The sequence below is a fragment of the Malus domestica genome, chromosome 02 (assembly GCF_042453785.1).
Source record: "Malus domestica chromosome 02, GDT2T_hap1".
Classification (NCBI taxonomy): domain Eukaryota; kingdom Viridiplantae; phylum Streptophyta; class Magnoliopsida; order Rosales; family Rosaceae; genus Malus; species Malus domestica.
In genome coordinates, this window is record NC_091662.1 from 31,775,185 (window position 1) to 31,802,543 (window position 27,359).

The window sequence follows — 27,359 nt, forward strand, 5'->3', positions numbered from 1 at the left end:
ATACCGTCAACATAATCGTTTATCGTATATCGAACGGTCAGTTTTCGTTAAATACTATTTATATTTAATTTTTAAATTTTAAATTTTGAAATAATTTCTAACCGCACGATATATTATAAACATAGTGCACGTCTCTTCTTGCTAAATTGGTTTTACTCAACTAAGTCTAGAAGTGTTAAGCTCTTACATGACAGCGTAAATTCAAACTCCGTCGATGGTTAACCTAACATTTTATCTAATAAAATCTATCGTTTGACAAAAAAAAAAAAAATTAGATCACCACCACGTCTATTCCATCAAAAGATTAAACTCCCATTTTATTTTTACCCCTTAAATGACTTAACAATAAAATTGACGGTTTAACGAATGAAATATAAAAATCATGTAGTGTAAAATGCAAAAATTTAAACCTCGCGGCTCATTTTGCAAATTATTCCAAACCTTATTGCGTAAAATGTAGTTAACCCTTCATTTTAATTTCTACAAAAATCATAATCATGACGACACGTGCTTGGACGCTATTGTTGCTTGTTAACTCAGGGTCTGTTTGCTATCCATTTTAGTTTTAACTTCAGTTTTTTTTTTTTTTTTATAACTAACGAAATGAAGACAACTCCGCCTGTGTAAGTTTATCTTACATTACTGGTCCCAAGCCCCGATAAAGGAGGAGGGGGAGGGCGTCAGGTAGTCGACAGCCGCCACTCCTAGGTTACGTCGAATCCTTATGAAAATGAATCCAGAACAAAATCGCTCTAAAGCTAGGGCGTCACCCGTAAGTGGTGCGGTGTGTGGCCCGAGCACAGTGATAAGTGAGCAAGGGTCGCTGTATCTCCATCGGCACCCAGATGCAGTGTTAAATGAGCAAGGGGGCCATAGAAACTTCTTTTCGAACGACTCCACTCAAAGTTTTTTAGGAGCTTATGCTCCTATCAACTTTACACAGGACACACAAAAGAAGTATTTTGATCTTATTAGACGGGGGAGGTTGAAGAAGCTAGGACAGAAGGGTAGAGTTCAAGAGAGTAGAATGCGTTTAGGAACGTGGAATATAGGAACCCTAACGGGAAAATCTATAGAAATAGTGGAAGTTATGGTGAGGAGAATGATAAATATTATGTGCCTACAAGAAACTAAGTGGGTTGGTCTTAAGGCAAAGGATCTAGAAAACTCAATGTTTAAACTCTAGTATTCGGGCACAAATAGAACGAGAAACGGTGTTGGCATCATTGTGGACAAGACCTTGACACAAGATGTAGATGTCAAGAAGGTAGGAGATAGAATCATGGCAATCAAGATTGTAATAGGACAAGAACTCATCAATGTGATTAGTGCGTACGCACCTCAAGTCTGGTTGGATACGAGTTCGAAGGAGAAATTTTGGGAATACCTTGGAGACTTGGTGCAAGGAATTGCTCAGACGGAGAAGTTATTTATATGAAGAGATTTAAATGGACACGTGGGCAAAGAGACAGGCAACTATGGAGGTTTTCATGGTGGCCATGGTTTTGGGGAGAGAAACGAGAATGGGGAAGCTATCTTGGATTTTGCAATGGCATATGATCTCTTCTTAGCCAACACCTTCTTTAAGAAGAGAGAAGAACATGTGATCACCTACAAGAGTGAGTCGTCAAAAACACAAATAGATTTTCTTCTAATGAGGAAAGGGGATTGTATAACTTGTAAGGATTGCAAAGTTATACCGGGAGAGAGCTTGGCTAATCAACATCGCTTGTTGGTGATAGATGTACATATCAAAAGAGTGAGAAAAAAGAACAAGACTTGGAAGTGCCCAAGGACTAGATGGTGGAATCTAAAAGGAGAAAAACAAGCCATTTTCAAAGAGAAAGTAATCACCCAGTGTGTGTGGGATAGAAAGGGTGAAGCTAGCCAAAGGTGGGATTCCATGGCTAGTTGTATCCGAAAAGTAGCAAAAGAGGTATTAGGAAAGTCCAAAGGCTTTGCTCCACACCAAAGGGAATCTTGGTGGTGGAATGAGGAAATACAAACATAGGTGAAGGCTAAGAAGGAATGTTGTAAAGCTTTATACAAGGATAGGACCGATGAAAATGGTGAAAGGTATAGAAGAGCGACGCAAGAGGTGAAGAAAGTTGTGAGAGAAGCTAAGTTAGTGGCTTATGACGATATGTATGAGCGACTAGATACCAAAGAATGAGAGTTTGATATTTATAAACGAGCTAGAGCAAGGGAAAAGAAGACAAGAGACCTAAACCAAGTGAAGTGCATCAAGGATGAGGATGGAAAAGTTCTTGCTACAGAGAACGCGGTCAAAGACAGATGGATAGGTTATTTTCATAATCTTTTCAATGAAGGACATGAAAAGAGCACTTCTTTAGGGGAGTTAAGTAACTCAGAAGAGTGTAGAAACTACTCATTTTATCGTCGAATCAGGAAGGAAGAAGTGGTTGTAGCTTCGAAGAAGATGAATCATAGAAAAGCAGTGGGCCCAAATGATATACCGATCGAATTGTGGAAAGTCTTGGGAGAGACAGGTATAGCATGGCTCACTAACCTTTTCAATAGGATTTTGAAAACGAAGAAGATGCCAAATGAGTGGCGAAAGAGCACTTTGGTGCCTATCTACAAGAATAAGGGCGACGTACAAAATTGCATGAACTATAGGGGTATTAAGCTAATGAGTCATACAATGAAGCTCTGGGAGAGAGTCATTGAGTATAGATTGAGGCAAGAGACACGGGTTTCAGACAACCAATTCGGGTTCATGCCAGGGCGCTCAACCATGGAGACAATCTATCTCTTACGAAGATTGATGGAAAAATATAGAGAGGGGAAAAAGGATTTACACATGATCTTTATAGATTTGGAAAAAGCGTATGATAGGGTCCCAAGAGACATTCTTTGAAGGATTTTGGAGAAGAAAGGAGTACGAGTAGCATATATCCAAGCTATAAAGGATATAACAAGACATATTCAAGATGATATTCCTTGGTGTATGCTTTTCGCAGACGATATAGTGTTGATAGATGAAACTCAAGAATGGGTAAATGTGAAGCTTAACCTTTGGAGAGAAGTGTTGGAATCTAAAGGTCTTCGCCTAAGCCGATCAAAGACAGAATATATGGAGTGCAAGTTCAGTGCAAATGGAGGCCAAAATGAGTTAGGCGTGAGGATCGGAGATCAGGAAATACCAAAGAGCGACTGCTTTCGCTACCTAGGATCTATCTTGCAAAAGAATGGAGAATTAGATGGAGATCTCAACCATAGAATACAAGCTGGATGGATGAAGTGGAAAAGTGCATCCGGCGTGTTGTGTGACCGCCGTATGCCACTGAAGCTCAAAGGAAAATTTTATAGGACGGCAATAAGGCTGATGATGCTGTATGGCACAGAATGTTGGGCGGTGAAGCATCAACACGTACACAAAATGGGTGTAGCAAAGATGAGGATGCTTCGTTGGATGTGTGGGCACACGAAAAAGAATAAGATTAGGAATGAGGATATTCGAGGTAAAGTAGGAGTAGCCGAAATTGTAGGAAAGCTGAGAGAAAATCGGTTACGGTGGTTTGGACATGTGCAAAGAAAGCCTACTGACGCTCCGGTTAGAAGATGCAACTACATGATAGAGGTTCAGGGCCGAATGGGTAGAGGAAGACCTAGGAAAACTTTGGAAGAGACTCTAAGAAAAGACTTAGAGTACTTGGATCTAACGGAGGACATGACACAGGACCGAGCACAATGGCATTCTAAGATTCATATCGCCGACCCCACTCAATGACTTGGATTTTTCAAGTCTCCAACCAAGAAGTTTTCCTCACTCGAGAAATTAAGGGAACACTACCTCAACCTACATGTTTCACTCACAAAGCTTCAACATACAAGCTTCAACAAAAGAAAAATTCAAAGAACTTAGTGAAGAAGGCTTTGGTGTATTTAACACAATACGTTGAAATGAAGCAAAGCTTATTTACTGATATCTTCGATAAGTTACAAATATGTACATATACATGAGTCAAAATAAACAAACAATAGAAGCCTTCACAATGGTTGCTTAAGAGAAGTCTCAGCAGTCGGTAGAGTCCCAGAAAGAGAAGGCACCGGAGGGTGATCACTCGGAACCTCAGTACTGGACAGAACCCTAGAAGGAAGAGGCATCGGAGGCTGATCATTTGGAGCTTCACTACGCGGTACAGCCCCAGAAGACGAAGACAATAAATGCCTTTGGAACAAACCTATAAACCTCTGATGATCAAGTAAAATCTGACCATCAGATTCCTTCATCTGGTCAAGCTTCCTCTTCATGTTTGTAGCAAAGTCATGTGCGAGCCTGTGCAACTGTTTATTCTCATGTTTGAGCCCTCTAATCTCCTGCTTGAGACTCATCACTTCAGCCGCCAATGATTCAACTTGGTGGGTTCGAGCAAATAGGCGTTGGGCCATATTCGACACAGAACCTACACACTGAACACTGAGAACCAGATAATCTTTAACAGCCAACTCATCAGACCGTTTGGAAAGAAGTCTGTTATCTTTGGGAGTGAGAAGGTTCCTAGCCACCACCGCAGCGTTCATATCATTCTTCATCACGGAATCCCCAACGGTAAGAGGACCAGTAGGGGATAAGAAGGATGGGCGCCATATGTTGTCTGGAGAAAGCGCGGCTGCCTCTTCACCAAGGTTCAAGTCAAAACGACGGTCGGAAGGGCCATACATTTTCAAAGGTGTTGAAGAGAGAAGAGGTCAGACAAATCAAGATCTTAGAAGTGCAAGAAGGGAGCTTCTACTGGTGGAGATTCAAGTGTGCTTTGGAACTTAATGCCAGCCTCTATAAAAATCTGCACTCGACAGAGCTTCAGAAATCGAAGAGGCGCCTGCTCAGAAATCGAAGAGGCGTTTGCTTTCTTAAAAGCTGGACTGCTCAGAGACCACGAGGGCCAATCTCAGAGATCGAAGAGGCGTTTGCTTTCTCAAAAGCTAGGCTACTCAAAGACCAGGAGGGACAATCTCAAAAATCGAAGAGGCGCTTGCTTTCTCAAAAGATGGGCTGCTCAAAGACCACGTGGGCCGATCTCAGAAATTGAAGAGGCACCTGTTTTCTCAGCCTTGTCAGCACCTGTCACATGCACACTCAGCTTTGCGGAAATTACGGGCAATCTGTCGAAGATTTCTGGTGAAGTAGAAAGCACGTGAATCTTACTGTTCAATCATCCATTTTCCACACGCAACATCAGCTCATGGGTACCACAGATAACTTTGCCAAAGATCTCTGACAAAGTTTAAACGTGTGAAGCTTGCAGCTCCCACTACATCGCTATGACCAAGAAGGGTAAAAGAATAGCAAATAAACAGCACTAACAAAGTTTATACATATAAATTTTGAAGGTTTAGCTACCATATTATTACCCACAAGGGTAAAGGAACAGCACCACTGTTGGATAATTGGAAAGTCCCTGTGTGTCAACCTCTGTGCTCCGTGGCAAGGTAGACTAGCAAAAATGCCCAACCTTTACTCACATTCGAGAAAACACTCCCAACAAGATTGCTTGCTCTAAAATCGAAGAGGCACCGCCCTCCGAATCTCGAGAGCTAGACTCTTAACAGGATTACTTTCTCAAAAATCGAAGAGACACCGCTCTCCGAATTTCAAGAGCCAGACTCCCAGCAGGATTGCTTTCTCAAAAATCGAAGAGGCACCGTTCTCCGAATCTCGAGAGCCAGATCCCCGATAGGATCGCTTGTTCAAAAACCGAAGAGGCATCGCTTTCTCAACTTCGAGAGCCAGATCTCCTTGGATAAAGCTTGTCTGTAATCTTCACACGCAACATCAGCTTTCCAGATACCACAGACCACTTTTTTAAAGTGCTCTAACAGAGTTAAAACACGTGAAGCTGGCAGCTCCCACTACAGTGCTATGACCAAGAAGGGTAAAGGAATAGCATTACTACTTGTTGTTAGGGAGACTCCTATATATGTCGACCTCCATCCTCAACGGATAGGCAGACCTGCAAAAATGCTCAACCCTTCCTCATATCTAAGAGGGCACTCCCAACGAAGCCTCTCGAAATACTCAGCTTTCTTTCCCCCCGATAATACCTCTGCAAACAAGCTACAGCAGAGCAAAAATTTCTCATATCATCAGGGTTAAAAGCAAGAGTATCACATATCATGCTTTTTCCCTGTCTTTTCATTTGGCCTTGTTCTTACCTGCAAGACAAGGAGAAAGAGAGCAATCAGTCAGCACTTGGAATCAAGCTTCCAGTCAGGAACTGACTGCCTGGAACCCCTTACCTGATTACTTACCTGACATTGCTCTCGAGTACTCATCTTCAACATCTTATGTTTCCAGAGAAGATACCACATTTGCCTGAGGAACAGTTAGGGCAAGTGAGAAGGATACAAGGAAGCATGTGGAGACAAGCGTAACAGAACACGTGCCGATACTTCCACTACTTTGTCAACAGAAAAAGTATCTCATATCAGCAGGGTCGAACGTGCTCTAGATTTGATGGACTTGTTTTGACCCTCAAATTCTTCAGTCGGCCTTATACTCTGGAGGTAACTAGAAAACCCTCCAACCCAGTTCAAGAATAAGCATGTGGAAAGTTACTTCTTCAAAAGCAAAAGTATCTCATATCATTTCTTCTCTTTATCCTTCATGCTGCCTGCAAGATAAGGAAAATGAGAATAATCAGCCGGAACTCGAAATCAAACTTCTGATCTGGGACTGATTGCTTGGAGTTCTGATTGCTTACCTTGTCTGTCACCTTTTCCAGCAGATCCCCACGCTCGGCGACTTGGGGGACTCCTACTACATGGTTTGTATTGCGCTTGACCAAGCCTGAAACACAAGTAAGCTTCAAGTGAAATTGATACATTACCTTGTGCATCTCCACCAATTAAAGATATCACCCCTAGACGGAGGAAGAGTACTTCTAGAGAAGATGCCACATCTACCTATGAGACAGATAAGGCAAGTGAAGACGATACCACACTTCGGTACTTAGAAGTTTCGTGATTACTCAGCGGCTTGGATCTTGCACGTCCCCAACCGAGGAGCTTCCCCTCAAACCAGGAGGCCAATCACAGAGCGACATGTGTCGACATTAGAAGCCAATCATAGCGCGACACGTGTCAACATCGAAAGCCAATCACAACACGACACGTGTCAATGTCAGAATAAGGCTAGAAACTCTCTTCTATAAAAGAAGATCATTCTCCCAAAATATTTCCTAATGTCATCTGTACTAAATCATTCACTTGTACCCACTAAAGGAGAGCTTGAACCTATGTACTTGTGTAAACCCTTCACAATTAATGAGAACTCCTCTACTCCATGGACGTAGCCAATTTGGGTGAACCACGTACATCTTGTGTTTGCTCTCCTGTCTCTATCCTTTTACATACTTATCCACACTAATGACCGGAGCAATCTAGCGAAGGTCACAAACTTAATACTTTCTGTTCTACCAAAGTCCTCACTGATTTTGTGCATAAACAATCCTTAAGTCCTTACCTTTTTGCATTGGTAATAGATGAGTTAACAAGACATATTCAAGATGTTATTCCTTGGTGTATGCTTTTCGCAGACGATATAGGGTTGATAGATGAAACTCAGGAAGGAGTAAATGCGAAGCTTAACCTTTGGAGAGAAGTGTTGGAATCTAAAGGTCTTCGCCTAAGCCGATCAAAGATAGAATATATGGAATACAAGCGGGATGGATGAAGTGGAATAGTGCATCCGGCGTGTTATATGACCGTCGTATGCCACTGAAACTCAATGGAAAATTTTATAGGACAGCAATAAGGTCGGTGATGTTGTAAGGCACAAAATGTTGGGCGGTGAAGCATCAACACGTACACAAAATGGGTGTAGCGGAGATGAGAATGCTTCATTGGAGGTGTGGGCTCACGAGAAATGATAAGATTAGGAATAAGTGGGTTGGACATGTGCAAAGAAGGCCTACTAACGCTCCAATTCGAATATGTGACTACGGGACAGAGGTTCAGGGCCGAAGGGGTAGAGGAAGACCTAGGAAAACTTTGGAAGAGACCCTAAGAAAAGACTTAGAGTACTTGAATCTAACGGAGGACATGACACAAAACCGAGCGCAATGGCGTTCTAGGATTCACATAGCCGGCCTCACTTAGTGGGGAAATGCTTTGTTGTTGTTGTTGTAACGAAATGAAGACACACAAATGTTTTTAGTCCACATGTCCTTAATTTATTGGCACATAATTGTGCCATGTAGGTTGTTCTCAAGACATAGAGTCTGAAGAACATAAAATTACACATGAAATATGTACTAGTTTTTGGGAAATTGAGTTACAAGTTTTTACAAGTACAACATTATTGCAGTCTGCACTGGAACAACAAACAAATCCACTCCAACCCCAAATGCTTTCATTCGGAATAGTTCATGTTTGTTCAGCGGCTGCCAGACTTAGCACCAACTACACACGGAGCTCCGCCTCTGGTTTCCTTTACATAGGAAACATAGTCATTATGGTCCATCGTGCATAAGGAGCTCTGGTAGCGGGTCAACCGTATACGGTTCCGAAGCGACTCAGTGATGCTCCCATTGTAACCAGATTTCCGCATCAATGAGTCAATTGCTTCGGTTTTTGTCCAACCTGAAACCAAATCAGACCAGACTAAGAACCAAAACACTAACAAACACAAATTGGCACAGAAATTTCGGCTTATTGGTGAATTACAGCACACATATCACATTGCGTTCCTTAATTTTCATTAGAAACCTAACTACAATTGGATCCTTATCTTCAAAAATAATCCACCTGACTTCTGTTACAATGGATGAGTAGTAACAGAAATCATGAAAGAACACATTAAAACCTAGGAATCGGTAACCCTGCGTCCGCTAAATTTACGACTCAATCCATTAGGCTAAAACCTTGTCTATGAAGGATAGGGGCTTTTTAGTTCGGTACTAAAAACTTTGCTCATAAAAGATAAGGTTGCTTCAGTTTTAGGCACTATAGCAGACGTGGAAGACGTAGAAGAATTGTTCAAGGTTAGGTACCAAAGGTAGAAGAGGGAATCAGTTTGGACCACGACGTCATTCAAACCTTCAAACAGTAACGGTTGCAAAATCATTTTTTAACAAACCTAATTTTTATGACCATGACATCCATACAACTGTGTGTCTGAGTAGTAGTAACAGCTTGGTCCAGTTGTTTTTCTAGGCTTTAAAGTTCAAAGTACTCAAACCCAAATCCTATGCCCTAAATCCTTATATATCTTAAACTTCAACGAGACTCAAGCAGTGACACCAATGTGTGGCTGAGGTGACGTTACAACATAAAACTATATAAAAAGAATCATCTATATGAACCCATTCGAACCGTAATTTTGGAAAGCTTACCCAGCTATTCAAACAGATGAAAAACAAAAATTCCCACTCTCCTGGATGATTTTTTGCCCCTAACTAACTTTACCTCATTTTCTCTGTACCTCATCTTACAAATATGTAAACAGCTGCTGCTACAAAAATCTATAAAAGAAACTGGTTTGGTTCGTTCCATGAAAAGTGGCATTATGACCACCTGTTCAATTAGCAAAACAGAATGTAAATAAGTAACAAACTATGAACATAAGAAACTTAGCTAATAGTTCGCCCACTCAAAGGACCTTTGTCAAAATGTAGGACGATAATGAACCGTACTAAATTTCCAATTGGGTAAAGCTCCTTATATTTTTTTTAATGCTTTAGTCCTTTTTTTTGTAAAATTTAACCACTCACCTTCCTTGTCATTTCCCAACTCTTCCCCTCCCCACCTTTTATAGCTGGGCATAGTAATGCCATGGAAAGTGGTATGTTTCTGTTTCAGGGGCCCCAAAATGGACTCTTATGAACCCATTTGAGGGGTCCATCACAGGCGACTGTCTTATGACCAAGGCAACATATGCTTTTTTCTAGTTTGAAAATAAATAAATAAATGTGGAAAATCATGAGATATAATTGTAAATTTATTAACAAAACAGAATTTGGAGAACCGGGCAAAAAAATAAAAGATCACATTTTCCAATTCTAATTTCATTTCAAAGGTTGGCGTAAAATTTGCACCACCAGAATTTTCATAGATACTACTATGATTTCTTTTGGTCATAAATTTCAAAAAGGCCTATTTTTCGAAAATAATGAGTGGACAGAATTACCTTCATGGGCAGCAATCTCAGGCAAATACGTGGCGCTGCGTCTTGTGTTATAGTCAGGATCAGTAAACTCAATAATTATACCATGTTTTCCAATCTGCAATAATTATTAATCATGATAAGAGAGCAAACAAAATTTTGGAGATATATTACAGAGTGAATTATGACCGTGCTTCTCATGCATACCGTATCCCATGCCAGAGTATATTACAAACTTAATCTAAACAATGAGACCTACAGTATACCATGCAACATAGCTGATTAAGCCAAAACCATTAAAGATCCTTACAAATATCCCAACGGTGGAAGAACTTGAACATACCTCCCAATCGAGGTAGTTACTAGCAGTTTCATAATCAGTCAGAATGGAAACTGTGCATTCCAAATAAGGTATTTCCTTAGCCTGTATTGGGGGAAACCTCCGGTCCTTCAAAGCACTACAGAAAATTACAAACAGGAAGAAATGATTAAAAAATATCACAAAGAAAAGAAAACCCCACATCAGTATAGAAAAATATAAAAAAATAAAGTGTTATGCAAATGCAGTAGGATGTCTCATATATTCAATGGTTTGCACAAGATCTGACCTAGCTCAAAGCAATAAGCGTTGTTCCAAAGTATATGAAGGCTCCAAGGAAGCAACATTGATTAGCATTATGTGACAGCCAAATGTTATTTCTAATCAAGAATCAAGTATTTCATGGAAGATCAAAGCATACTGATTCGATATTACTGGAGTACGGACTGGGTGGAGTTAAGGAAAATTAATGTGTCAAAGGATCATACAGCAGAGAACGCTTCACATTGTTGGACTAAACAAATTATAGAAGAAATGTTCAAACATTGCACGACTTTATCCAATCCTACTACATTCTGAGGATCGAGTGGAGCACTGTGCATGAGGCGAGAAGGGTCTTGCCAAGGTCAAAGTTCTTCAGCCCTTTCAGGATTGCTTCAAGAAGGTTCAAGGACACCGGTCTTGTCTTGATTTTGATCTCCACCAATCATTCCATCTATTAAAATCCTCATCTCAACATCTTGTACAAAACCGATCACCAGATTAAAATCCTCATCTCTCTCTGTCTCCTCCTATCCCTTAACGGTTACCTTTACCTGTTCTTCCTATTTTGCACATCGAGTGGCAGTAAATTGATACCAGTTGTTGATATCTTTTGTGTTTCTTATGTTAAAAAAAGGGCACCAAGTCGGAAATAAATAAGAAACCTTTTAAAAGGTCTGATCGTTAAAGATATACAAAAACCAAAAAAGAAAAACCAATCAAACATAAACAAGTTAAAGAATCAAAGACCAAAAGACACAGGTCAAAGGTTAATGACAAATAATAATGAAGACTTGGTAATCCAAAAAATGGGCCCATTCATGCCACATAATGATGATCAGAAGATCTTTTGATAAATAATTACAAGTAACAAATAATTACAAGATTTGTTATAATACCTGTTTAGGGCATAGTCCCTGAAGCCATTAATCAAGCCCCGAGCTTCTAGTGTTCCTATGCATCCACGCAAACGAGGCTCACCACCATTCATCACTTTCTTCCAAGTAACAAACAATGGACTGAGACCAAAGCATTGTTAATATCAGATGAGAACATTGAAAGAATCAATGTACTGCTTCTTAAGCCATATAGCAATCAACACACACACACACACTCTCATATATGGGTGTGTGTATGTGTGTTGTGTGTGCCAGTTACGATGCAGATCACCCACTATTACGACTGATATGCAAGTCCACAAGTTAGGTTCCCAACTTAACACACACACACATATTAACATACATATATATAGATTCTATTAGCAGAAGGAAACATGAAACTAATATTGCCGGCCATTTATCACTCATAACCCAAACGACAAAGGGTAATATAAAAGAGCACATGCCACATAATTGGAGGATGCAATATTTAAACTAAAAGCAAATAAATCTCAAACCAAGTATTGATAAAAGAAACTGCAAGACGTACAGCCTACGTGGTACATACACTTCTTGTCTAAAGAGAAGGTGTCAAGTTCAAATCTCCCATTCCTCATAACCACAACAACAACAAAGCCTTTTCCCACTAAGTGGGGTCGGCTAAAAAAGCCATTCCTCATAACCGGTACGAGAAAATTATCAGATCTATCCTTATGTCTAGTTAAAAAAAAGACATAAAAAGAACAAGGGAAAAAATAATTATAGGAGTCCCTTTCTCCTAAACACCATGGTCCAAGAACATTGTGATCACCCACCGTTCTACCTGAATCCAATGATAGGTAGTCAATTAACTTTGTTGTTGTACTTTTTCCTCCACCGTTGGATTAAGATCGAAAGTGAGTGACTACAATTTCCTTGGACCATGGAGTCTAGGAGAATGGAACTGATAGTCATAGACACAACATAGACTCAAATTGCGCTCTTGCTTTTGCAAATGACTGCACTTTATTTTTCAAATAACAATACTACAAAAAAAAGGAAATATTCACTCAACAAGTTGATTCTCATAGCCAGTAAAAAAGCCAATGCTAGAAGCTAAGCCAGCACACCGATCAGGCTCCAATAAAGGGCCTCCACCTCCTCGTGCATTTTCGAAACAGAGTACCTAATCTGAATGGACTTCAATCAAGTACCAAACTAATCATATATCCTATCCCCTCTTGCCTAGTGCTGATTTCAGAAAACATGGGATCGATACAAGGCCTTCCAACACCACACTCATAACTTGCTGACCGAAGACAACTGTACATGGCTGAGCTAATATACTTTGGGAAAATTCAGCAATGGCATGACAAAATCATCTTAATCTAAGCAAGCCACTGAGACCGGTTCTATATATATATATTAAATTTGTAGTTCACACTTCACAGTAGAAGAAAAATAAAACAGAATTAAAGTAAAATGCCATCGAAAAAATGAAGCCAGAAACCGTCCTCCCAGTAGATACAATCTCAACAATCTTCAGCAAAAAGTAAAACCATGGCATTAGATTTTTCCTAAAAAATTAAATATAATAAAATTGAAACGAGTATGTGTGTGTACATATATATATATATATGTATATATACACAGAGAGAGAGAGAGAGAGAGAGAGAGAGAGTACTGCTGGCCGTCGTCGAAAGCAGGGGGAGGAGGTTGGTCGGTGGTGTAGTGAGCGAGGAGAGTATCGAAGCAGTAAGCCACCATGTCCTTGTTCGCCGACACCATTTTTTGTTTATTATACAATTGCAATTGGTATAAATGATCGGTTTGGTTGCTTCGTATTTGATTTGATCCCTGAAATTAGGGTTTTATAGAACGAAAGAATGGAAGTATAAAAACCAAACTTTTTTGGTCCCAGAAAACCAGAAATAATTGAAACAGAGAAGAAAGCAGGAAAAAGTAGAAAATTTTGCTTTGTACGAGGATCGACCATCCTCTGAAGCAACCGAAATAATAAAATAAAAAATAAAATTTCCTCCCAAGTCCGCCACCAAAAAATACAAATATTCGCACCGAATTTCGCACGTCATTTTCTTTCACTTTTTTTATTTTTAACCGTTGAAAAGGTGCAACTCAGCAACGAGTAGCAAGGTGAAAATTTTGGTTCCATTCAGGGAATGAGAATCATTGTGGAGATTCCGGAGATCATTCGATCACATCTATTTATCGTATATTTTGCAGTCTATTTTTATTAGGTTATGTTTATATTTAATTTTAAATAAAAAAATTTACAATAATTTTTTACTGCACGATATACTATGAACAGATATGATTAGAGAATTTTCGGGATCCTCACAAAGAGGATCCTCATTCCCATTCAGGTTCCTTGAGTTGGGTCGAGTTGGATTGGAACAAGGTTAAATTCAATTATAAATTTTGCACCTTGTGTTTGGATGAGAAATTTTATTGATGTTCGATTATTTACACCTTATTTTGCAAGATTTATAAAGTTAAATCAAATATAAGGAATAAGGTGTAATTCAAATCTATAAACTCTTTATATTGTGTTTGGATGAGAAAATTTTACTGACATTCAATTATGTTACACCTTATTTTGCAAGATTTATAAAGTTAAATCAAATATAAGGAATAAGGTGAAATTCAAATTTATAAATTCTTTATATTGTGTTTGGATGATGAAATTTATGATTACGAATAAATTTGAAAATGACGGAAATAATGAGGTAATTTTATTTTTTTAAATTTGTGAATTTTCTTGTTTAGTTAGCTTAAACAAACAATGGAATTTGAAGACAAAAATTTTTTTTTAACTGTCTCATAAGAATTTGAAAATGACACCTATCAACATCGAATTTAAACTTTGGGATTTGTGGTCCCAAATTACAAGTTTTTTTTTCCACGAGAAAATTCTAAATTTATATGCTTATGAATCCAAACAAATAAGGGAATTGATGCATATCAATTTATAAATTATGATTTTTGTCAAAATTCTAAATTTATTTTCCTCATTCAAATATATTGTTAGAACTTAGAATTCAATTCCAAAGTTCATTATCTACTCAAAAGTAAAACGAAATAGGAAAATTAACCATGCAAATGTGGAATTAGATTATAAAACAATACCATTATCCAAATTTATATACATCATATTATACAAATTAGGTAGGTTTGGTTTGGCGCGCACGAGTGAATTTTCAGGTGTCGGCTAGCACATCGTGATTTGAGTGTTCAGGTGAACATTTTAGGTCGGAGTGTGTCGGTTTGGTATCAAAGTTTAGAACTCATATTGGATTGGGTTAGAGGTATGGCCATCCAAACCAAACTCAATAAATGATCGGGTTTAGTTTCGCATCCTTTTCCAATTACATCCTGCCCAATTGAGTTTACAAATTGGAGCTGATTTATTCAACCGAGTTAAAAAATAAATATAAAAAAAATAAAAATAAAAATAAAAACACCCTTAAAATCAGCATTTTACATTCTTGTTGGCGTGAAAGTTCTCTAAGGTACCGTTTGGTACGTGAGACGGGACGGAACGGAGTGGGACGATGCGTTCCGTCCCACGTTTGGTGCGCCTAAAACGGGTGGAACGCGCTGTTCCACGGGACGAATTTTGGGTGAATTTTCGTTCCGCCTCACCCTCCTGGAATGACTCGTTCCACATCTGTGGAAACAAAATTATAACATCTCCATCTCCTTCTTCTTCCTCCTTATTTCCATCCGATAGCATCTTTACTCCATCTCTGTTCCGTCCCGTCTACATACCAAACGATACCTAATGGACGGGGATACAAAATAATCAATTTAGTTAGAAAATGTAAACAAAAATATTAATTTACATCTTTAGGAGACGGGCCTCGTTAGTAAAAGAGAAAATTAAATAAAATCACAAATTTCTGAAAATATAAAATGAAATTTAAAAGCAACTTTTACATGCCATTTAAGATGCCCTTGGAGGATTGGCTTCCACAGGACACCACAAGTCAAATATTTCGTTAAGGATGCTAAGAACTTCACTAAGAATTCTTAATGAAATTCTTTGCATCCATAATGATAAATATGCCGAACGTTTGTAAGAATGCTAAGAATTTCATTAAAAATCCTTACGAGCGTTCAACATATTTATCAAGAAGCCAATATAATTGCGGAAGATGAAAACACCATAAGTCAAATATTTTCAATCTGGTTTAGTAATTTTCCTTCCGACGGAGCTTTGAAAAGTATACATATCAAGAGGCTGCATGTGTTTCCGCTGTGAAAATTTCAGATCAGGATGGCTGCTGCATTACTAAACCATGAAATAAATGCTCTCCGTAAAAATATGAGGCCCATTCTCCTAGACCCCATGGCCCAAGAAACTGTGATCACTCACCGTTCGAGCTTAACCCAACGGTGGAGAAAAAAGTACAGTAACGAGGTTAAACGACCATTTATCGTTGCATTAAGATCGAACAGTGGGTGACCACAATTTTTTTAGACCATGGAATCTTAGGGTGCATTTGTTTGATGTTAGTAAGTGCGACTGGCTTAAGTGGGACTACAATCCCATGTTTGGTGCGGGTTGGGATTAAAGTAAATGAGACTAGCTGGGACTTGCTCAAACTGCAGCCTTCATTAACGCTTCACTACGAATCCCGTGCTCCACCGTAGGATTGCTAAGACCCCCTATAATCTTGTCTTCTGCATCATTTGCTATTGCGCGCCCCGTCGCCCAAATCAACCTCGTCGCCAACTCCAACACCTCGCCAACGCTTGGTGCTGGAAATTTTCTTGCTCGTCGATTTCCAATATGTTGAGAAAAAAAACCCATAAACCCTAGATCCCCAAATTGATATCTAAAATATGAACAAACAAAAATCACAGCCCAACACGTCAAGAAGATGTTCAGCTTGAAGAGATTGGGGCTTTTGCAATTGAATTGATCACTTCAAAATGATGTTTAGGTGTGCTTTATCAACAACTATTCCTAGTCTTCTCTATATCCTTATCTGAACCTTGTCTCGAAATTGACCATAGTTATCTAGCATAACATCTAAAAACAAATTACTAACACATCTTGAAGAGATTGGGGCTTTTGCAACCGACACAATAGATGATTGGATTCCATTGAAGAGATTGGAGACGGTGGTTGGGATTTTTGGAAGCAAAGAAAAGAAAAGGTCAATGTCAGTGAAGAAGAGCAGTGAATAGCTATGAAATTAAAAAAAAAAAAAGAGTTTTAACGAAAAGTCCGCGGTACTGTTCACTTTAACGAAAAATCATATTTTTACACTAAAAAGTCAAACATGATACTATTCACTTTACCCTTTATTTTGTCCTTATCATTAAAACTCAAAGTTTTCAAGTCATTTTCATTAGTTTTCCTATTAAAAAAAGCAACTTTAACGAAAAGCGCATGGTACTAAAAATCACATTTTTACATTAAAAAGTCAATCTTGATACTATTTACTTTACTCTTTATTTTTTCCTTAAAGCAACTCCAGCGTGCTCTTTAGCCCGATGGACCGGCGATTCCAATCACCCAATTGCCCCAACAATTGGCTCCCTCCCATGCAGGCAATGGAGCTTGGGGGAGGCCCAGTGGAAAGGCCAGGCGGGAATCCATCGCCCGAGAGCTTGATGGTTGTGTGATGTGTGGCTAACCTTAGGGTGATCCGGCTCGAATTCGTCAATTTTTCTTTATCGGAATCTGGAAAAAGAATGGGATACATGCAGGGAATTAAGCCCTCGAATTAAACCACAAGAATTGCAACACAACAGGATTTAAAGCTCAATAACACAAGATAGTGATAGAAACATCACTTGGGTTCGAGAATGAGAGCTCAAGCTCTCGGCTTCAATGGTAGGACCTTGCACCATGCACTGATGCCACATGCAAGGGCATGGTTGGGTACCTTAAGTTCCAGGGATTCCAAAAATATTATTTTTGAGCTTGATTTGTTGAAGGTTTGAAGAGGAAGGAGGAAGAGAGCTCACGTGAGTGAGCTGGAAAAGAGGGAGAGAAAGAAAGAAAAAGGAAGAGAGAGATATAAAGAAAAGAGAGGGAGAGAGGGAAAGAGGAAGAACCGGTCAAATAAGGGAAAAAAGGGAAAGGGTGATGGGGATGTATGAATTGGATGAGGAGAAAATATTAATATTTTATTACTTATTACCATGGTTATTCAATTTAAGAGTGGAGATGCAAAAAGTAGTTACAGTTCATTAAAGACAATTACTGTTCATATGGTGGATTCAATAGTGAGTTGCCCTAAAGGGCCTTTGCAACGCTGGAGTTGCTCTTATCGTTCAAACTCAAAGTTTTCAAATCTTTTTCATTAGTTTTCTTATAAAAAAATGAAATAAAAAAATTATAAAAGTGAATAAAAAATAACAAAATATCTAATCTATTACTTTAGTCCACTATTGCATCAAACACTTCACCATTTTTATCCTGCTTAGTCAAAGTCAAGCCAATCCAGCTTAATTCCTAAAACTAGTCTAGTTCAATATAGTCTGGTGCAACAAACGCACCCTAAGAGAACAAGACTGGTAATAGGACATTCTTACCATATGAATCTCAAATTTCAAACTTTGCATGCATAAGGCACGAAACAGTATCATCGAAACCATATTCTGTCCAAATGCAGTCCAACAGTAAAAATGAATAACACTTGAATTTAGAATCACAACTATGCCAAAATTTACATGATACTGTAATGCGCAATTCCACAGCAAGTATCAACGAAGGGAGGCACGTCCGTCGATAATTTGACTGACCCTATCTACATTCTTACATGTGTACCAACTATACAAATCGAGCATGGTATGACACCAACATACATACGATACGACGAGGGCTTTGGCAATTGTTATAATGGGATGAGTCTAAGCTTTTGATTAATAATAATGTACAACTTCACTAGCATTGTGCTATGTACAACGGAATATCACTTCCAAACCTTGATTGCCCCATCTCTACCGCTTGATATTAAGTGTCTCTGATTTAGCTTAACCGAGGCCAACGCTAGGATTGAATCACGGTGGCAGCCAGCAGAATCAGTGGCAGCAGCCGCAAGAACTGCCTTGGCTGTCAGCTTCGATGTTAGAGGTCGTCTTTTCGTCTCCTGTATTTAAAACAAGAACCAATTCAAGAATAAAAAAAAATTCTGGGTACCAGGTTACAATGATAATAACTTTCTTCAACTTAGCAACTGATCTAGTGTCCTATTTGTTACGACGCAAATACAGAGACCAGGGACACAATAGAGCAGTGACCCGTGACATTAAGTTGGAGCGGCTAATAAAAGGTCGTACCCAGTGCACAAGGCTCCCGCTTTACGCAGGGTCTGGGAGAGGTGAATGTCGGCTAGCCTTACCCCCATTTATGGAGCGGCTAATAAAAGAAAAAAAATAACAGAAAGCAAATTCTATTGCCTGATTCCCCTCCCCAAAGAATATTCTAAACCCATAGGTTCTTTGAAACTACCAACTCGTTTAGCTCTGGTTTTTAGGAGGATAAAGTTAAATAAATAAAAGAAAAACTAGCTTCTGCATGGATAATCTACAGATCGACCTCATCAGTCATCATACCCTTCCACCCAGGGATAGTTTACTACCCCACCTAACTTCGTAGATATGTGACTAATACAATTGACTAATCATACCTGCACAACTTGCACGCCAAAGCTAGATCTTGTTGCATAGAAATCATCATTTCCGACTCCCTTCAAGTTTGGTCCACAAATAGAGTAACTTCGATCGGGACTGCAATATATGAATAAGGCCAATTAGATAACAACACCCTTTAGTAAACCAATAAAGTAATAATGAACTTGTGTACAAACCTGTAATGATCCCATCGACGTATCTTCAAGTCGGTTCCTCCAGTTAACAAATCACCTCCAGGTAAGGGCAGCAATGAACGGATGCCAGGAAGACGAGGAGGGGGTTCGTTTAGTTCATCAACTCTGTAGTGGGGATTGACATTCCGTCTCAGATCTGGTTTGGAGCTTTTACTTGATGACTTAGCCAAGGCCCAAGGAACTTCAGATATTTCAGCATCACTTTCGTAATTTGCCACTCTCAGCACCTGCAGGGAAAAAAATGAATATCTCAGACATTTGAACTTATGAAGGTAGACCTAACAGAAAAGGGGGACTTGTGTACGCAATGAAAATTAAATAAAAAGAAAAAAAGAACAAGCATTTAAAATGTTTGATAAAACCCAAAGTCTGAACAAACCATCCAACGGCCAAGAGACTTGATAGTAGTCTATACAAATTTAACCTGTTTCTTAATCAACAAATTACATGTCCAAAGTAAAAATTTGTTTAATGAAATCTTAAGTACCCTTCTGTTTTTTGCATTCTATTGGTTACTTTAAATGTGGCTTATGCGAGCGAGGGAGAAGCAAGGGTCTCATTCCAGGAGTCATTAGGAGTCAGTAAAATAAAAATCTGGACTACAAGAAACTAATATACTACCATTCAGCTAGTCTGAAGAAAAGAAGTAGAAAATTTTGGTAAACCGCAGAGTAAAACCTGCAATCCTTCAATTTCATACCAAAAGGGAATGCATGGATGAAACCACATACTGCCTCTCTTAAATTCTGTCTCTATAAAACAAGATCTGGTTTTTGCTTTCAAATTTCTTTATTTTTATTACTTTGAATAAAGGGCAACCAGGGGAGTGCAATCTATGCGTACAATTTTATCATCTAACTTTTCCAGCACCATCCATATCTGATATCTAAGAAAACTTATAGGAGATGATTTCTGTGTGTACCTGGTGACAGCTTCCATTTTCAGCATTCCAAAGAGAAACTTCGTTGGAACCTGCCGCAACATAAATAAGGGGCCTTGCAGCAGCAGACACAGAGGCATTTGGTGGAGGAAGAAACAGGCACATTTTCTCTATAGGGCAAACAGAAGAATACTGCCATGAGTTTACAGGAATAAGGAACCTCATATCCCAAAGAGTAAGCACACCCCTCGAAGATCCTGACACAAACCAATTTTCACAGGGGCCTGTTACCAGCGAAGACACATAGCCCTCCTCAGGAGTTGCTCTCAATGTCCAAGAAATGGTATTCAGCCTTACATCCCAAAGATGGATCCCACAATTTTGGGTGCTGTACATAACCATCTGATTTGTGCCGTTATCCGCTGAGAAATTCAACAGGCTCAATATGGCACCTTCCTTGATATCCTTCTTCTTGATATCAGCAACACCTGAATACTTTTCAACAACATTACCAAGTCCCCTGGAGATGTAATCAACAGAAAACATATGTATCATGCCATCACATGCTCCTACCACGACTTGGGCAGACCCCCGGAGCATTGCACTGCACAGTGCACGGCTTCCTTCTAGATGATAAGTCAACCTTGACCGAAATGATATGTCCTTTTCCAACTTTCTTGAATCCCACACCTTAACAGTGGAATCATCAGATGCACTCACAAAAAAGCTATGATCAGTTGAAATGGCTATGTCATTGACAGCAGACCGATGTTCTTGCAGGTGAGCAACCAACACCCCACGAGGCCTCCAACCAGAGTCTGGAATTGATGAACTTCGTGAAGGAGACGGCATTCCTGTTAGATCACTAGCTGTGGATGCATCTTCCGCAGGAATAGCACATTTTGTAGTGCCAGATAATCCCATATCTTGAAGCTTGCTATTACCAAAGGCTGTTTGATCATTATCCCTACCATCTGGCTCATGTACTACTCTATAGAACTGTTTGGAACCATTGCCAATGTTGAATGATCCTGACACAAACTTAGGTGCTGGAACAGAACTAGCCAAACTAAATGATTTATTTACTGGATCCATCCAAGGCATAGCTGATGCACCAATTCCTACAGAATTCACTTGTGAAGAAGAATCAGATGTTGCAGGAGGACCTCCGACTGCTCGCTTGTCCATGCTAAAGGAGTATAAAGGTATGCCAACAGATGATTTATCGCACATGAAGCTATTCACATAACTTCCCTGTGGCCACATAAACCCTGAAAATTGCAACTTTTCAGAGGACAAAGGATCATGAATGTCAACTGTGCTAGAAGACCGTGTAAAGCTTCCCATACTTCTCAACTTAGCCTCACCATCATCACATTCAGTTAACTCTCCTTGTTGCAAGGCCTTTCCAGTAAGTTTATGATTTTCGGCACTTTGTTGCTTGTCTGGCCAGCTCCCTGTTGAACTCAGTTCCTCAACTCCTTTATGAAGCAAGTCAACACTTTCCCATTGTTTAGACTGAGGCCAAGAGTTGTACCATATCTTTCTCTGTCTTTCCAACATGTCTGAACTCCTTGCATTTTCTAGAACTTGGTAAAAAACCTGTCTTGAGACTGGAGGCTTTAAACACAAAAGGAGAGCCTTTTCAGAAGCAAGAGATGCTGGCTGTCTGCGGAGTAGGGGGCGAATAACAGGGGCTAGAAAGACATAGGAATCTACAGCACCTAAGCTGTCACTACTGGCTGCAATGAAAGTGACAGCTGACCTTCTTACCCATTGACTAGGATAGCATAACAATGGAAATGCATGCTCAATCATTTCAAGAAGTATCCTCTTCCGCAAGAAACTACTTTTGCACAAAATGGCCAAACAGTCCAATGCATTGACAATTACAGCCTCTGTTACATCACTTACAGCCTGCTCAATGTAAGGTAATAGATATTCTTCCACACTTCTTTGACCCACAAAGAAGCACACATATACAATTTGCCCATAGAATACTGCTCTCAGCTGCTCATCTCGATCATTCAGAAAAGCAGGGAGAATGGGTAACAAAAAGTCATTACTCTGTCTCTGGCCAAAGAAGCAGCATAGGTTGCTAATGTCCTGAAGGAGTGCTCTCCTGATATTTGGAGTTTGCTTTGGACCCATAACAAGTTCTTGAATGACCTCAGCTATAGACTTCCTCAACACAGCAAGTTGACCAGATGTCTCACTAGATGATGCCAGCGGCTTTTTTGCAGAACTTAATTCATCAAGTACCCCAGCCTCACTCAAGCGCATTGAGTGAACCAAGAAACCATAAGCAGTTAGCGCCAGCTTAGCAATATTACTGGCATAACATATCCTCACACTTTCTTCTGGATCATCCGGAAGCATGGAAAGCATTGGCAGAATATACTCCGGAAAAATTTTTGCATCACTGGGAGGAAAATCTCGGACTAGAGGTAGTATGTCACACAACGTCTCCAAGGCAGCACAACGCACAATTGCAGCTGCATCTGAAAGCATTGCAACAACATATGGAATTACACGTTGCAAACGATCTTCATCATCAATATACAAGGCAGAGGATTTCAGCAAAAGTATGGCCCTCCTCCTTAAATGAGGCAATTTTACATTACGTATGCATGAACAGAGCAACGAGGTAATCAGAACCATGCCCTCACATCTGATACTGTTTTCAGGTAATGGCAGAAATGGTGTGCCAAAGGTATCTGAATGGCTGTCATACTTCGACATCAAAGAATTCAAATCATTCAATGTAATCTTTTTCAGGAAAGGATGATCGTTTCTCCTAAATGCATTAGAGATAGATTGAAGTAATTCACCAGGAGATTGCATGCCATAGTTGCCAAGATTCGGGGAAAATGCAGAATCGGGATTATCGTTAACCATTGGCTTGGTAGCAGAATAATTATTACTTTGTTTAACATCCCGAAGAAGGGTATTGATATCACCGAGAAGTTCCAATTGATCACATTTTAAGCCTTTACCCATCTCTTCACTCTTTGTAAATGAGCCCCTTGTCAAACCCTTGTTCTGCATTACAACTGCTTCCTGAGAAGTTCTACCACTCATGCCATGGGCACTTGAAGGAGTTCCCGGTCCTGTTCCAGTGTCCTCAGTTGACCTACTGCTCATCATTTGTTTAAGTATCTCATGAAAAACACTCTGGCAAAGTGCAACCTACATACAATAATGACATGGTACAATATTACTTTAATGTGAGTTCCAAAAAGTATGAAGTGCGAATCTTAAATATTCTGTACCAACATTTCTTACCCTCATATCTGAATGAAGGGGATTCCAGAAACAATGGAAATTATGCAGAAATGGAGAGAAGTAACTTGGAAAAACAATGGTTGTATACTCCTGAAGGTAGCTATCAGCAGAATGTCGCAACTCTGGTTCCAACTGAATCATATGAAGTATCATCTTGCGAATCCCAGAATCTGGTATCTGCGTTCATTGTGCATATAAATTGATAAGATGGCCAACAATATTGACAGTGAACTTGAAGAAAGTGAAGAAAGCTTCCACCACACATAGCAGTCATTTACAGAGCCATGTACATCAGGTAGCCACATTAAAACAACCAAGATGCAATACAACAATAACCAAGGGTTGGCTAAAATATAAGGTTCAAGACTAGAGAAGTAACATGATAAAGAGTAATTTAATACATTATGGGAAGAGATGTGATGGAAACTCAAAAAGAATTGTATACTTAGTATTGAGAAAGAGAGGGCGAGAGAGAGAGAGAGAGAGAGAGAGAGAGAGAGAGAGAGAGAGTACCTTTTCAAGAAGTTGGCTAGGATCGTATTGCCCTCTACGATAAGCAAGAAGTTGAGAGAGTTCGAACAGTGGCTGTCCCTCAAGGAAAAGCTCAGCAATTACACACCTAAAACAATGTCGTGAATATGATGATGCATCTCAAGAGAAAATAATAATGGTCATGATTAGGCATGAGCACATTTTCATTCGGGCTAATCGCCCCCACTGTAACTTTGACAATGTATCAATAAACTTGAAATATATCATTTTCATCCTATATCTGAGATTTCACTTCAAATTTGACATCAAAACGAAACAGTCATGCTCTGAAAAGAGAGATCCTAACGCAACAAAAGCTCACCCTACAGCAAATATGTCCATAGATGGCCTTAATGGTGCATCTTGTGCAACCTGCATCTCACCTCCATGCTCATAAAATCTCTGAAAAATGAAGGCGTATGAAGAAATTTAATAATGTAACAGTTTTATTTAGGAAAGTATATATCGTGACTGGTTAGTAACAGAAATGTTGAGAACTTTCTTAAAATTAGAAGTGAAACTTCTCAGCTGACTCCTAATACATTTTACTATAATTTGTACTACATCGGGATTTGTATAACTGCTCAAATTTTGTACCAGGATAGCAGGCACATTATCAATTTCACACACCCACTCCGATCAAGCTGGATCTTATGACTGCAAGCTGTATCCCTTTTATGAACCTATATGTTCATGTTGTACGCATATAATTACATAACCGCTTGCGACTTAAGAAGAAGTAAGAAAATGGATAAAGTGTGCACCTCCTCAGCAGATAAATGGAAAGAAAGTGAATACAGAAGAGAGATAGAAAAGTGAACCTCAGGAGCAAGATAACAAAGCCTTCTTCCTCCCGTGTCAAAGAAAAAAGAGAAATCAGAAGGATCGTCATATGGTATGTAGGTGGGTTTGAAGGATGCAAAGTCAGCAAGGTAGAGCCAATTCCAAGAAGTCACCAACACATTCTCACACTTAATATCACCTAAGACGAAAAGAAAACCAACGTCATTACTAAGACATTGAAAAGACATTGAAAAAATAACGCTGGTGAAGTTTCTGAATAAAACTGAACTGACCGTGACATATTCCTTTATCATGGCACTGCTTCAGAGCAAGAAGTAACTACACCAACAACCACAAAACAAAACTCTAAGAGGAACCATAAACATCACAAACTTAAAAATCAAGGAAGACAGACAGATAGCGGGTGAGAAAGAAGACCTGAAAGGCCAACCATTTCTTCTCGATTAGACTGAGAAACGGGCGGGTGCTTAACCGGTCGTGCAGATTGTTGAAGAAGAATTGCCTCACAAGATACGCAGCTTTATCTGTCTCTTGCCAAAACTGCAAGAAGAAAACAGTAGGGCCCACCATGTACTAAAAAAGTTTGCTTCTTTATAAACTTGGAAACATCAAAGTATGATATGATACCACTGGGAAACATCAAAACAACTCAGACCCACATGAAAACATCAGCTTCCAAGCAAAACCCAGGAGTTTTACCATTAATTAAGCTTATATGCTTATAGAAATACATACCTTAAACTAAGTAAAGTTGATTAATCCTGTTTTTTTGTCGAAACTGATTAATCGTGTTTATGCTAACCAAAAGTATAAGAAGAAATGGAACAAGGACCTGGAAGGGCCAAACGTGAGGGTGATCGAGAGTACGGAAGGTTTCCTTGATGATGGAGAGGCGGCGCTCGTACTCGCGGAGATCAATGGAGTCACCGCGCTTGAAATAGACCTTGACGAGGACCAAACCCTCGTCGTGCTTGCACTCAATCGACTTGAAGAAGCGGCTCCGCCCTAGAACCTCCTTCAGGACCAGGTTGTAGGACGACGGCAGGTCGTGGAGGTAGTACTCCGACGCCGACACTTGCGTCGTTCGAGCGATCTTGTTCCCCATCGATTTTCCCTCTGCCTTTGCCTCTCAATCTCGCAATTAATTTCAATTTTCAAAGTAGGGTTTAACATTAAACTTTGGAAGCAGGCAACCACCTAAACAAATTGAATGGGAGAAAATGGGGAATTCAGAGCTTAGGATTTCTGCAGGTTGGAGGGAGTGGGAAGAAGAAGAAGAAGATGAGGGGTTCGGGCGGGTCACGGTGTCAAATCAGGAGGGTCGGACTATACGGGGATCCTAATTTTTTAATAAATTTAGGGGTATTTAATTATAATTTGAAGTAATTTTTTGATATTTAACTTGTATTTAATTAATATTTTAAGATAATTTATTAAAATATTTAGAAATTTCAATGTAATCAATTGGATTTAAAAAAAATTAAAATTTTGAGAAATTTGATAGAATCAAAGATATTTCATAGTATAGTTTAAGTCACAAATTTCACAGTATAGTTTAAGTCATAAATTTCACAGTATAGTTTAAGTCACAAATTTCACATGATTTCGAAGGAATCTAATCAAAATTTTACATGGAATATCTCAAATAAATTAAACTTCATCAAAATTCATGAATTTATAAATCCATTTAAATCCTTAAAATCTCAATTGAATACACTCTTATAATTCTTTACTTGGAACGTTTATTCTTTTTATTTTAAAAAAATTACTCTTACACACATATTTGTATCTGTTGTATGTCTAATTTATTGAACTATATTTAGGACTAGAGAGGGAGAGAGTTGGCAGTAAGATAGAGATGAGAGAGATATAATTCTAATGTGTGTGTTGTATCATTGGTAGGATAGATTAAATCCTCACCCTAATAGGAGTTCTAATAGGATAATATCTACCAAAGAGAATATTCTAAGATATTCCTAGATACACTAGGATTTACACAATCATATTCCCCATCTAATAGGACTGCAACACACCCCTTGAGTGTGTAAATACCCAAACAAAACTTCGCATCATGTCTTCAGCAGTTGAGGTAGAATAGTTGATGAAGTTGTCGGCACAATGGGCAAATGCGAGTCTCAAATTTTAAAAAAAAGTATGTATTGGTAGTATAACTCACAAAACCTCATTATGGTAAAACCTAAGGTACATAAAAACCCATATACTAAGGAGGCAAGTGAGAAGTATGCATAATGTCTAAAATAAACGTCAAATGAGACCAAAGTAGTGAACTCAACGGAGTATGATCATTCCAGGATGGGTGCCTCATCAAAACCTCGTTAGGTAGCAAAAAATCCAGTAGGAAAAATGCTCCAAATTGTAGAAAAAAAAGAGTACATTAAGATCAAGTGAGTATGTTTTTGGATACTCC

The 27,359-nt window shown here is 39.1% G+C and overlaps 2 protein-coding genes across 3 annotated transcripts; both read right to left on the reverse strand.

Moving 5' to 3' along the window:
- Positions 1-8,175: 8,175 nt before the first annotated feature.
- On the reverse strand, positions 8,176-13,654 carry LOC103408922 (uncharacterized protein At2g38710). The gene is made up of 5 exons (XM_008347739.4): positions 13,251-13,654; positions 11,609-11,728; positions 10,473-10,587; positions 10,154-10,247; positions 8,176-8,607 (listed from the first exon to the last, which is right to left on the reverse strand). Exons 1-5 carry the CDS (start codon positions 13,352-13,354, stop codon positions 8,402-8,404), a joined length of 639 nt encoding a protein of 212 aa, XP_008345961.1. The 5' UTR covers positions 13,355-13,654; the 3' UTR covers positions 8,176-8,401.
- Positions 13,655-18,224: 4,570 nt separating this feature from the next.
- Positions 18,225-26,272, reverse strand: LOC103408931 (serine/threonine-protein kinase VPS15). Of its 2 annotated transcripts, XM_008347749.4 has the most exons (11): positions 25,764-26,272; positions 25,349-25,471; positions 25,204-25,249; positions 24,949-25,109; positions 24,450-24,529; positions 24,110-24,215; positions 23,597-23,773; positions 20,354-23,500; positions 19,414-19,658; positions 19,234-19,333; positions 18,225-18,693 (listed from the first exon to the last, which is right to left on the reverse strand). In XM_008347749.4, exons 1-11 carry the CDS (start codon positions 26,034-26,036, stop codon positions 18,517-18,519), a joined length of 4,635 nt encoding a protein of 1,544 aa, XP_008345971.2. In that variant the 5' UTR covers positions 26,037-26,272; the 3' UTR covers positions 18,225-18,516. The 2 variants fall into 2 exon arrangements, with proteins under 2 accessions (XP_008345971.2, XP_008345978.2); XM_008347756.4 differs by lacking the exons at positions 25,204-25,249; positions 25,349-25,471; positions 25,764-26,272 and adding an exon at positions 24,725-24,810 and having other exon boundaries at positions 24,949-24,974.
- Between the last annotated feature and the right edge of the window lie 1,087 nt (positions 26,273-27,359).